The 12,717-nt window shown below is 37.4% G+C and overlaps 1 protein-coding gene across 2 annotated transcripts in view; it reads right to left on the bottom strand.

Moving 5' to 3' along the window:
• Positions 1 to 12,717, bottom strand: part of FBXO9 (F-box protein 9) — a 36,404-nt gene that overhangs the window by 17,561 nt on the left and 6,126 nt on the right. For both annotated transcript variants that reach the window (XR_006356420.1, XM_044004881.1), the window contains exons 3-4: positions 11,706 to 11,864; positions 10,437 to 10,494 (exon numbers count right to left, since the gene is read on the bottom strand). Coding sequence is in view for 1 of the 2 variants with exons in the window: in XM_044004881.1 (XP_043860816.1) it covers positions 10,437 to 10,494; positions 11,706 to 11,864 (217 nt within the window). In the remaining variant the exon portion in view is untranslated. The remainder of the gene's footprint in view (positions 1 to 10,436; positions 10,495 to 11,705; positions 11,865 to 12,717) is intronic.

Genomic DNA, 12,717 nt, shown 5'->3' with positions numbered 1-12,717 from the left:
CCCTTTTCTGAATGTAGCAATTCTGAATGATTTACTTTTGTTTTACTGGCAGTTCCCAGTAATCAAGGTTACTATAAAGTTAACTTAATAAACATATATCCTCTTCTTACTAAAGCTGGTAAATCATGTGGACTTTTAACCTAAAGTATTTACTTATAGTAATACTTATTAAAATATTTACAGTATTTTGTTCTTCCTTACAAGATTGCAAATTCTTTGGGAGTAGAGGCCAGGCTATTTTATACTGAGTACCCCTATGCATCTAGCACAATAGACATACTTAGAAGAGACACCCAGTAAATATTTGTTGGATTTGAAATCCATCTTTTCACTAATTTCTCCTGTGTATTTCCCCACTTCAGATTTTTTGGGAGCTTTGAAATAGCAATTCCTTCTAGTCAGTCAGTTAGTCAATAAACATTTATTAAATGCTTATTCTGCCAGGCAATGGGCTAAGCCAGGAAATTAAAAGAAAGACCAAAAGTCAGTGCCTGGTTGGCCCTGAGAAGCTCAAAATCTAATGAGAGAAAATGCAGACAACTGTGTAGAAACAAGAAATAATACAGGATAAAAAGGAAATAATCAACAGAAAGACAGCACTACTGTCAGGTAAGAATTATCTAAGGGTAATGTACCTTTTTTCACTATCATAAAGGAGATAAATTAAAGCAGCCACAAGCTGACTGCTGCTGGGAGTAGTAGAAGTCAGAAGGGCTTTTTTAAAATACTCATTCTTCTATTCCTAATTATTCAATGCATTTCAAAAACTTATATGGGGATAAATCATTACCCTCCCAGTGTCCCAGGTTCATACCCCTGGACTCTTTTCCCTGTCACCCCCCATATTCAATCTGTTGCCAAAGCTTGCAATTTTCACCTCTGCTACATCTACCAATCTGGCTAGATCCTTCTCACCTCAGACCTCAACTCCTTAGACAGCCTGCTGGTGGATCTACCTGCTTCTGGTCTCTCCAATTCATCTTCCATTCACCTGCCAAAGTGGTCTTCCTAAAGCACAGGTCTAACCATCACAATTCTACTCAATAAACTCCAGTGGCTCCCTATTGCCTCCAGGATCAAATAAAAAATCCTCTATTTGGCCTTCAAAGATCTTCATAACCTACTCCTTCTGCCCCTTTCCAGTTTTCTTACACTTTACACCCTCCCATGTACTCTTGGGATCCAGTGATATTGGCCTCCTCAAACAAGATGCTCCATCTCCTGACTCCAAGAATTTTCACTGGCTGTCCCTCATGCCTGGAATGTTCTTCCTTATCAAAGTCTTTTCAAAAGCAATAGTTGGGATGAGTTCAAGAAAACCACCCTCCACCCTTCATCTCAACATACAGATTTTTTGTAACTATCCCTGAAAAAAGCATATCTTTCTTCTACTCATCCTACTATATATTTGCTACTATTTGCAAAAGTGCTATGGTCACATTTTTTGTTTTTACAGTTTCTTTCAAATTTTAAAATAAATTTTACTGATTTCTTTTGGTTTTATATTTTTTTAAATATAGTTCACCCCCTAGAATTAAACCATCCCTTGTAACAAAGAAAAACTACCTGACAAAAAATAACCATGGAAGCAAATGATACTAAAGTGTCAGCTATTCTGTAAAATTTCAGGATTAATGTTATAAATAGAAGACAATCAATTGGGGGAATGGGAGAGGGAAAGAGGGGGCAGAGCCAGAGTACAGTTGCAAAATTACAAAGCATAAGAATGGCTCCAAAGAAGAGGTATGAGAAGATACTCCCGATTAGCAGGTGTGCTGTAACCTTGTTAAATTTTCAGTATGATCCTTTATCCCTTAGGAATCAGCAATGCTACAACTCAGGGTTTGATTTACTGTGTTGATTGTTTAGACTTAAAAAAAATGCTAATAATACAAATTTAATTTTAAAGTGTATGCATAAAATCCCACCCCACCCACCAGCCAGGTTGTTGAATATTTGAATTGTTGGGGCAGCTAGGTGGCGCAGTGGATAGAGCACCGGCCCTGGAGTCAGGAGTACCTGAGTTCAAATCTGGCCTCAGTCACTTAACACTTACTAGCTGTGTGACCCTGGGCAAGTCACTTAACCCCAATTGCCGCAAAAAAAAAAAAAAAAAGAATATTTGAATTGTTAAATATTTGGTTTTTTTCAGTATTAGAACTGAACTTCCTTTTGTAAGAAAAACAAAAAAAACCCAACAATCCAACAAAAAAATAACTGTGTAAACTGTGTATTGCTGTATAAATATTGCTTGAGATCAATAGAAGTATAGTAGAATGCTCAAGGAATGAAATCATCAGCAGACTGGAGGCCTGGTGATTTAATAAAGAATAATTATTTAAGTTAACAACAACAGTAAAATGATAACTGGCATCCAAAAAGCTTTATGGTTAGCAAAGTGCTCAATACATATTTGATCTTCATAACACCTCTGCCACAAGGCCACTCCTTTGCAGAGGTGCAGAAATACATGGGTATTGGGGCAGTTGGTGGCACAGTGGATAGAGCACTGGCCCTGGATTCAGGAGGGCCTGAGTTCAAATCCAGCCTCAGACACTTGACACTAGCTGTGTGACCCTGGGAAAGTCACTTAACCCCAACGGCCTCACCAAAAAAAAAAAAAAAACCTAAACTAAACTAAAAAGAAGAAGAAGAAGAAGAACATGAGTATGGTACATTGAATATATTAATATATTTTGGACTTTTTCATAGTATAAATTAGTTTTACTGATTTTTTTCTCTCCTTTTTCTTGTAATGTGGGATGGCCTTTTGGAGGAAAAGGACAGTGGGAGAAACTGATGATATCAAAAAAAAATTATATCAATAAAAATGTTTTTTTAAAAAATGAAATTTAAAGTATTGATTTTCTTTCACAACTAACACAATGATAATTCTACCAATAAATGCAACATTCTGCCCCTTTAATCTCCCACCTCTCTGTTATAAGGAGGGAAATCAAAGAATCAGATTTAGGGTTGGAAGGCATGCTGTAGGTGATTAAATCCAACCCTTCATTTTATAAATTAGGAAGCTGAGATTCAGAGAAGTTACAATGACACTTACCTAGGGTCACACAGCTACTAAGGGATCACACATTTAGAACTGGAAGAAAATTTAGAGGACATCAAGTCCAATTCCAACATTTTATAGCTGAGGAAACTGAGGCTCAAACATGTTAAGTGAACTACCCAGGGTCCCATTACCTACCGAAGTCCTGAGGCAGGATTCAAACTCAAGTCTAATGAACTTCAAATCCAGTGCTCCGTCTACTACACTAAGTTCTATTTCTCATATCTTCTCTAGGTCCAAGACTGTTTATTATAATTACACAGAAGCTGACTTCCTTTTAGTATTCTTTCGATTTGAATTACTGTAGTCATTTTGTATACTGTTCTTTATGGTTCTGTTTATTTTTCTGCATCAATTCATGCAAATCTTTCCACATTTCTCTGAATTCCTAAAATTCCTCAATTCTTACTGCCCAATAATCTGCCAGTACACTTATAAACTAGTGTGTTCTGCCATTCCATAATGGGGCATTTAAAATTATATGTGGTCACCTTATTTCTGTCCCAAGTTTAGGGAAAATTAGCTGGGGTTTCTAATATATTTGTTATTTATAAATTAGAAGCTTTAGCACCAGTTTTGGGCATTAAGCATTTATTAAAGCATACCAAATATTAGTATAGAGAGAACACTTGGCTCAGAAAGTTAAGAAAAGGCCTATCTAGCCTAGAGCCCAGCCTGGCCTGCTTCTTCCTCCAAGTCTTCCTCCAAGAGCTCATCCAGAGCCTAACTGAGAGGGGAAGCTTCCTCTGGGTCCAGAGGAGAGGAAGCCCTCCCACACTGCTCAAAGCTAATTGGCTAGCATCATTCAAGTCTATTGGTTTACTGGACCTGAGGGTGGTCCATGAGCAGAACATGCTGAGCTCAGAGTTCAGAGAACACACCCCCTGAAGGCCAGGCCTTCAGGTAGGCATGGTCCCAATCAAGTTAACTCCAAGTGAGTCAATCAGCAAAGTCAATACAATCAATCTTAATGGGGGGGCCCCCCTCTGGGCATCCCCAAACCCATTATTTTCTCACAGTATCCAGCCTCACTCCTACTTTGTTTCCAATTCTCTGAACACATAAAACTAGTTTTCAAATTAAGAACGGCAAACTGAATGACCATGTGAAAACATAGTCTAGGATGACTAACAGTGAAAGAAACACAAATTAAAACAACTCTCAAGTTGTACCTCATGACCTGTAAATTGACAAAAGATGATAAAAATGGGAATAGTCAATAGTCAAGACAGGTACACTAATCCACTGTTGGTGGAACTGTGAATTGGCTCAATGTTTCTGGATTATAAATTTTGAATTGTGCATGAAAAGATGAACCAACTGTTCATCCTCTGACTCAGTGAGCCCCATTGCTCCCCTCAAGGAAGTAAGAGACAAAATAAACACAAAAATATTCCTATTGGTATTTTATGATAACAAAGAACTGGAAATAATATAGGTGTCCATCAAATGGTTAACAGATGAAAAAACTGTTGTATATGAATGTAATGGAATATTACAGTACAATAAGAAATTAAGAATATGAAGAATTCAGAGAAACATGGGGAAAACATTCCCATACAGAGTGAAATAAACTATGAAAACTAAAAGAACAATACATAAATGAAAATAAACTCTGAGTAACTGAAAAATAAATGATGGTCCTGGAAAACAGATTCTGAAACACATTTCCCTCCTCCTGGTAGAGAGGTGGGGAACTACTAAAGCAGATCATTGTCTCTGGTTGGATGTGGTCACTCCACAAGACCTTTGTGGTCATCCTCTAGTTCTCACCTGAACACCCCATATATCCAATCTGTTGCCAAGTCTCATCATTTCTATGGGCATATTTCACTCCTATGTCTCCTTCTCACTCCTACAACCACCACCCTGAGCCAGGTTCTCTTTACCTTATGCCTGGTGGTCTAGTGCAAGGGCCTCCTGGTTGGTCCTCCTGCCTCGTTTCTCCCCACTCCAGTCCCTCCTCTCAGCTGCCCAAGTCATCTTCCTAAAGCTCAGACCTATGTTCCTCTTTCCACCAGCTCTGGATTTGGCTTTTAGATCTCTTCATCACCTGATCCCTTCCTACCTTTCTAGTCTTCTTACACTTTTACAATCCTCCATGAATTCTACCATCTAGTGACTGGCCTCCTTGCTGTTCTTCCCCACAACACTCCTAACTCTGTATCTTTCCCCTGGCAGACCCTCATGCCTGGAGTGCTATGTCTTGCCCTTGCCCCCTGGTTTTCTTGGCTTCCATCAAGACTCTGCTCAAATCCTACCTACCTTATCCAAGAGGCCCTGCCTGGTCTCCCCCACAGCTGGTGCTTTTACTCTGACCTCTTGTTTACACTGTATCCATCTTGTAAGTACACTGTTGATTGCATGTTACTTCTCATTAGAATTTGAGCTCCTCAAGGCCATGGTCTGTTTTGCCTTTTTTTTGGGGGGGGGGGCCTCGAAGGTAATCCTTGGCTCTCAGCACAAGCACAATACCTGGCACAGAGCCCTTAATAAATGTGTGTTAATTGTTTTTCTTGGCTACATAAAAAGGTTCAGTCTGGAGGATGGGAAATGACATGTAAAAACAACAACAAAAGGCTTTAATAATTATTTTAAGTACAACTATGAATATTCTGGTAAATATTGGAATTTTCTTTCTGTCTCTGACCTCCCAGGAGTAGATGCCTAACAGTGGAATCACTAGCTCCAAGGTACAGTTTAGTTACTTTTGTCACATAATTCCAACTTGTTTTCCAGAACAGGCAAACCAACAATTTCACCAACAACGTATTGGTGTCTTCATACAAGCCCTCTAATTCTGACTTAGTTTTGGGTTCAAAACAAAACAAAACAAAACTTGGCCATATTATAGATTTGAGTGAAACCCCAGAATTCTAAAAATGTGTCTCTTATTTATAAGGGATTTAGAGATTGCTTTTATATGGCCAGTGGTAGTTTGCATTTCTTTTTTTTGTTTGTTTTTTTGTTTTTAGTAAGGCAATTGGGGTTAAGTGACTTGCCCAGGGTCACACAGCTAGTAAGTGTTAAGTGTCTGAGGTCGTATTTGAACTCAGGTCCTCCTGGATCCAGGGCCGGTGCTCTATCCACTGCGCCATCTAGCTGCCCCAGTTTGCATTTCTTTTGAAAACTTTTTTCAACACATATCTATTAGGACTCTTGGTCTTAAATAATTATTACTTCCTTAAATATTGTGATTATGTTTTAAAGTCTTTACTTAGAAATTTTTAATCAATATTTTATTGTGAAAAATGAAAATTGGGTTTGATGTGTGTCACAATTTTAGTTTGTGTCAGTCAGTCAAAAAACATTTACTAGGGGGCAGCTACATGGTGTAGCAGATAAAGCACCGGCCCTGGATTCAGGAGGACCTGAGTTCAAATCTGGCCTCAGACACTTGACACTAGCTGTGTGACCCTGGGCAAATCACTTAACCCTCATTGCCCCACGCAAAAAAACAAACAGGCAAGCAAAAACCCCAAACTATTTACTATTCTTTGGAAAAGATTGATTATATATTGAATCACTATCATGCACTGAAGTTGCTGCTCTTTTTCTCTTCAGTAAGTACATCCACAGCATGTCGTCACCCCACTATAAAATAACTAGTTTTAGGATCTAAATTCAATCAGTATTTATATATATATTTTTAAAGAACAAAGTCATGACAGCTAGGTGGCGCAGTGAATAAAGCACCCGCCCTGGATTCAGGAGGACCTGAGTTCAAATCCAGCCTCAGACACTTGACACTTACTACCTGTGTGACCCTGGGCAAATCACTTAAACCCCTTTGCCCCACCAAAAAAAAAGAACAAAGCCATGATTGCTGTGAAGAGCTCCCAGTTCAGAACCTCCTTTACTGAAGCAAATATTCACCTTTTATGCAACTTATATCTCAGAGAGCTGCCTATGTTCCTGAGAAGATAAGGGACTTGCCCAGGGTCACATGGTCAGTAAATTTGGAGATGAAACTTGAACCCCAGGTCTTCTTGACTTAGAAGCCAGCTCTCTATCTCATATATTATGATGCCTCTTGTACTAGTAATGAGGATTATATTAAAATTCAACAATTATTTCTGAAGCAACTATTTATGAAGGTGCAAGGCATAGGGTGCTGGAGATACAAAGCCAAAACCAAAAAAGGGAAGTGGCACCTGAGGTGATCCTTGAAGGAAAATAAGGATGCTGAGAAGCAGAAATGAGGAGGAATATGCCTTACAGGCATGGTGAAAAGCCTGTGTGAAGAAACACAATAATGACAATGAAAGTTTCTGATGCTTTATATTTTACAAAGCACCTTCCTTACAATTTATGAATTGTGGTGGCTATTGTTATTATTATTATTCCCATTTCCTATACATAAGGGAACTGAGAGGTGATGCGACTTAGCATGGTCACATGGCTACTAAATGTCAGAGACAAGAAAATAATGATATTATAAAGAGGGCACTCACTAGATATGGAATTAAAGTGTCTCAGTTTAAATCCCAGCTCACCTACTCAATACTCGTGTCTCAAAACCTCCTACCCGGGGCCCATAAACTTGCTTTCTTAGTACTTTAATGACTATATTCTTTTGTAATCCTAGGGATTTGATGTGATACATTTAAAAAGATATTGTGCTATAAGAAATGACAAACAGAAAGGCCTGTAAAGACGTGTATGAGCTGATGAATAGTGAAGTGAGCAGAACCAAGAGAACACTGTGCAGAGACAGCAATATTGTTTGATGAAGTACTGTGACTTAACTATTCTCAGCAATAAAATGATCCAAAATAATCCCAAAGGTCTAATGATGAGGCTTACTGTCTACCTCTAAAGAAATAACTGATATTGATTGAACACAGACTGAAGCATGCTATTTTGTGCTTTCTTTTTTGTCTTTTATTCACATTCTCATACAACATGACTAATATGATAATGTTTTACATAATTTCATATGTATAACCTATATCTGATTACTTACTGCCTCAGGGAGGGGGGAGGGAATGAAGGATAAAATTTGGAATTCAAAACTTTAAATAAAAATGTTTATTATTATTTAAAAAAAGATTATTCTGAGAAGGGATCCATAGGCTTTACCAGACTGCTTCAAATGGATCTATGACCCCCCCAAAAAGGTTAATAATTGGACTAGACAGTCTCTAAGAGTCTTTGCTGCTTTAAAGCCTATATATTTACAAAGTGTGAGAGCCAGGATTTAAACACAGTTCTACTGCTCTTTCTACTATACCACCTCTCACAAAAATATGCCGTTTCAGCCCCTGAGAAGCTTATTAATTTCAGTATTCTTTTCCTGGTTTTAAAATCTATTTAAAATAAATGTAGCTTCAAAAAGCCACATTAAAAAACTGGGATAGGGGCAGCTAGGTAGTGCAATGGATATAGCACTGGCCCTGGATTCAGGAGGACCTGAGTTCAAATCCAACCTCAAGACACTTGACACTAGCTGTGTGACTCTGGACAAGTTACTTAACCCCAATTGCCTCACCAAAAAAAACCCAAAAAAACCCAAAAAAACCCCTGGGATTTTCCATTTCTCAATAGACAAGTGCTAAAAAGATACAAACAAAAATTATTTCTAGAAGAATTGCAAACTATTAACAACCATATAGATATAAATGAGTGCTCCAAGCCACCAATACTAAGAAAAATACAAAAAACAAACAAAAAACCCCACACCTGAAATTTCACCTCACCAACAAATTGAAAAAGATGACAAAAAAATGGGAAGTCGATGTTGGAAGAGGTATGGAAAGACCAGCCTAGTAATGCACTGTTACTAAAGCTGTGAATGGGTCCAACCATTTTGGAATGGATTTGTAATTATACAAAGTGGCTAAAATCAGCATACCCTTTAATTCAGAGATTCCACTGCTAGATACATACCCCAAGGAGGTCAGACAAAAAACAAAAAACAAAAAATTCCACATACACCAAATTATATATAGTAGTACTTTTTATGGTAGCAAAGAATGGGAAACAAGGTATATGAGAGAATGACTAAACAAACTGAGTTACACAAATGCAGTGGATAATTATGCCATAAGAAACAACGAATATGCAGAATACAGAGAATCAAAGCCAAGGAGAAGAAAAACTAGGAAAATATACATGGTGACTTCAACCATGTAAATGTAAAGCAAAAAACCAAAACGAGATATTGTAATTATCATGATCAAATATGGGGCACAATGGTGTGGAACACTACATTTATTGTTAGACTGGGCTTGTACACTGGCTACTTTTTTTTTTCCAGGGCAATGAGGGTTAAGTGACTTGCCCAAGGTCACAAAGCTAGTAAATGTCAAGTGTCTGAGACCAGATTTGAACTCAGGTCCTCCTGAATCCATGACCACTGCTTTATCCACTGCGCCACCTAGCTGCCCCTTACTGGCTACTTTTGATGAACATTTCCCCCCTTCTCTTTTATTCTTTGTTACAGGTAATAAATAGTTCTGACACACCCCCAATCCCATACCCAAAGGCCCAGCAACTAGCCCCATCCAATCAAGAGATGTTCCATCCCCAGTCTACCTCCCACCTGAGACCTCTATAAGCCTTATCCTTTTGTTCCTTCATTAAACCCTCACTGTTTCCAAAACTTTTTGGTTCCGGTATCAATTTGTTCTGGCACTAATACTTTTAATCACTATATCAATAAAAATACAAAAAAAAAAAAGAAAGTGGCTTTTAAAAATGTAACAAATAGGGGCAGCTAGGTGGAGCAGTGGATAAAGCACTGGTCCTGGATTCAGGCATACCTGAGTTCAAATCCAGCCTCAGACACTTGACACTTACTAGCTATGTGACCCTGGGCAAGTCACTTAACCCCCATGGCCCTGCAAAAAAAATAATTAAAATAAAATGTAACAAATAGGAAATGGGAGGGAACGTCTAGACTTGAGGCTTCACTGGTATAGGAGACTTCCAGTGTGGAAACTCCTTCCTCCAATTTATCTGTAAGAGTTCTAGAGAGGGACAGCTAGGTGGCGCAGTGGATAAAGCACCAGCCCTGGATTCAAGAGTACCTGAGTTCAAATCTGGCCTCAGACACTAGACACTTACTAGCTGTGTGACCCTGGGCAAGTCACTTAGCCCCCATTGTCCCACAAAAAAAACCCAAAAAACAAAAAAAAAGAGTTCTAGAGAGCTTTGTAAGGCTTCATAAGGTTAACTGCTTTGCCTGTGGTCATGTGTCAGAAATATGACTTGAATCCAAGTTTTCCTGACTTCAAATCCTGCTCTGCTTTGTATCTCACCAAATTTATTCTTATGACAAAAGTCATCTAAAAACAAAAAGTTGCTAGTGAGAAATGTTTTAATTATGTGTTTAAACAGTATTCGTCTGGACAGGGCATTTTACCTTCATAGAGAGCTCCATTTTGTTCTTCTTCAACTGCTTTCAGGAACAGTTCTCTAGCCTGTAAAAACATGTAAGAATTTAACTTAAAAAGAAAAAATACTTAAAAAAATACCACAAAGCCAAAGACATAAATTTTTACTCAATATGACACTGACAAATTATTTAAAGTATAGTTTTATTAAGGGAAATTTATTTCAATACAAAGGGCAGAATTCACAGAAATGGAAAAAAATTTTTAAATTATAACAAGACAATGACGCCAGCTTCTTTTATAACAATAATAATAGCAATCATTTAAAGCTATTGTTGTTTTAAGGTTTGCAAAGCATTTTACATATGCTTTAGCTATTTGAGCTTTACAACAACACTATTATTATCATCCCCATTTAACAGATGAGGAAATTGAGGCAGACAGAAGTTTACATGACTTGATTGTGGTCATATAGATAGTAAATATCTGAGGCTGCCTGAAACTCAGGGTTTCCTGACTCCAAGTCCTGTGCTTTATCCACTGCACCATACCTCACTGCTTCATTTGAAACAATTTGAACTAATTTCTTGCTAAAGGTTTTCAAAAAACAATCCCTCATAGGGATATAATAGAGCAAAAAGAGGAAAAGAAATTACCCTAAATTTGATCTACTTTATGTTTTGGCTTCCTCACAAGAAAGAAATGAAATATATGTTCTTGGAAAACAAGTTAATATTTGAACAGACAAATGAATTCTTTCTTTTCAAATCAACATTGATGTACTTGGGTGCACTAGCTTATTGGACCTTCATACAAGGTATTTCAGAAGTCTTAGTGTATTCTTTAAGCTATTAAAGCTTTAAAAATACACTAAGAATTCTCAGATACCCTATACTCTCAAGATCAATAGATATCCTAGGGACCTATTTGATACTGAAAATAAGACCCGATGATAAAAAGCAAATAGGAAGTAGTGCCATGGAAAGAAAGTAGTCACGGAAAGACAAAGGAGCACAACAAAGGATACAATGTTGGCACTAATCAATTCAACCTGGGAAGGTGCTAATCTGATAAACTATCAAGTTATTCTGACATAGAAGTTACAAATTGATAAACTGACTTCACTTTGGTCAACAAGATCTTTCCAAATTCACATTTACTGAAGAAACTGATTTACTCCAAGGGAGGTGAGGCTTGTCTAGTTGAACATACCCAAAATTCACAGAAAACCTAAGCGATTATCCATTACCAGTCTGAACAGTCAGGATCTTGAAACAGAGAAGGCCCATGGTCCCTACCTTTTCTTCTTTTGCCTGGTCTTGCTTTCCTTTGGTATCTGTGGCCTTTACTAAAGGCCCTCTTGTTGATCCCCTGGATGATCGAGTTTCTAAACCACTGGAACCTACCCCAGGAGCAAGTTCAAACATCCACTGAGCTCGAAACATCTGGAGTTGTGCCTAAGAAAAAGTGTTTAAATTCATCATTAATATAATTTTAGATTTTTTAAAAAAGTGAGCAGCACAACTTTGAAACTGTAATATTTTAAAGAAATCTGTTGCACCTATGTGTATTTTAAAGTCTAATATTACAATACCAGAAGGCAATAATTATGTCTGCCAAATTACTAAATTTATATAATTTTCAGTTTCAAACAACTTTAAAGAAACTATGTAAATAAATTAGTACACTGGTCAGGGCCCAAAATAATTGAGTGCAATCCTCCAAAGAAATTGTACTACAGATAAGCCAAAATTGTAATAAGATTTGTAAAAATAACTTGCAGAATAAGGACTACATAATGGAAGCCTTCTGATACCCAAATATATCAGTCAACATCTTTCTGACACAGAAACACTGGTAAAAATTCTTTGGGATGATAAAAATTTTTTTCCTGATTTGAAATTTTTAATAATATACATAAAGCTATACCATGGCGACCCTTACTTCCACAGGGGGAAAAAATCCATAATACAAGCTGTGATGCAATTTTTTAAATTTGCAATTAAAAACAAAGGAAACCTCACTGAAAATCTGAGCACCAGATTTTCAGAATTATGATCAGTCATTTCATATCATTTATGGAGGCCTCAAAATAGTCACCTATAAAATCAAGTAGCTGGAATTGATCATCTCAAAGCTCCTTCGAACTGTAAGATTCTGTGATTATTTCCAAAGACAATGAAACAAGAATTAAGCGTGCAATGTAAAAAGGCATGGTAATTGAATTATAAACTCTTTGACAAATATTGTGCCTTAATCATCTTTGTAACTGCTCAGTGCTTAGCATTTGACAAAAGGTACTCAATTTTG

Source organism: Dromiciops gliroides, chromosome 4, assembly GCF_019393635.1.
Source record: "Dromiciops gliroides isolate mDroGli1 chromosome 4, mDroGli1.pri, whole genome shotgun sequence".
Lineage (NCBI taxonomy): Eukaryota > Metazoa > Chordata > Mammalia > Microbiotheria > Microbiotheriidae > Dromiciops > Dromiciops gliroides.
This window is presented reverse-complemented; position numbering and strand designations above follow the sequence as displayed.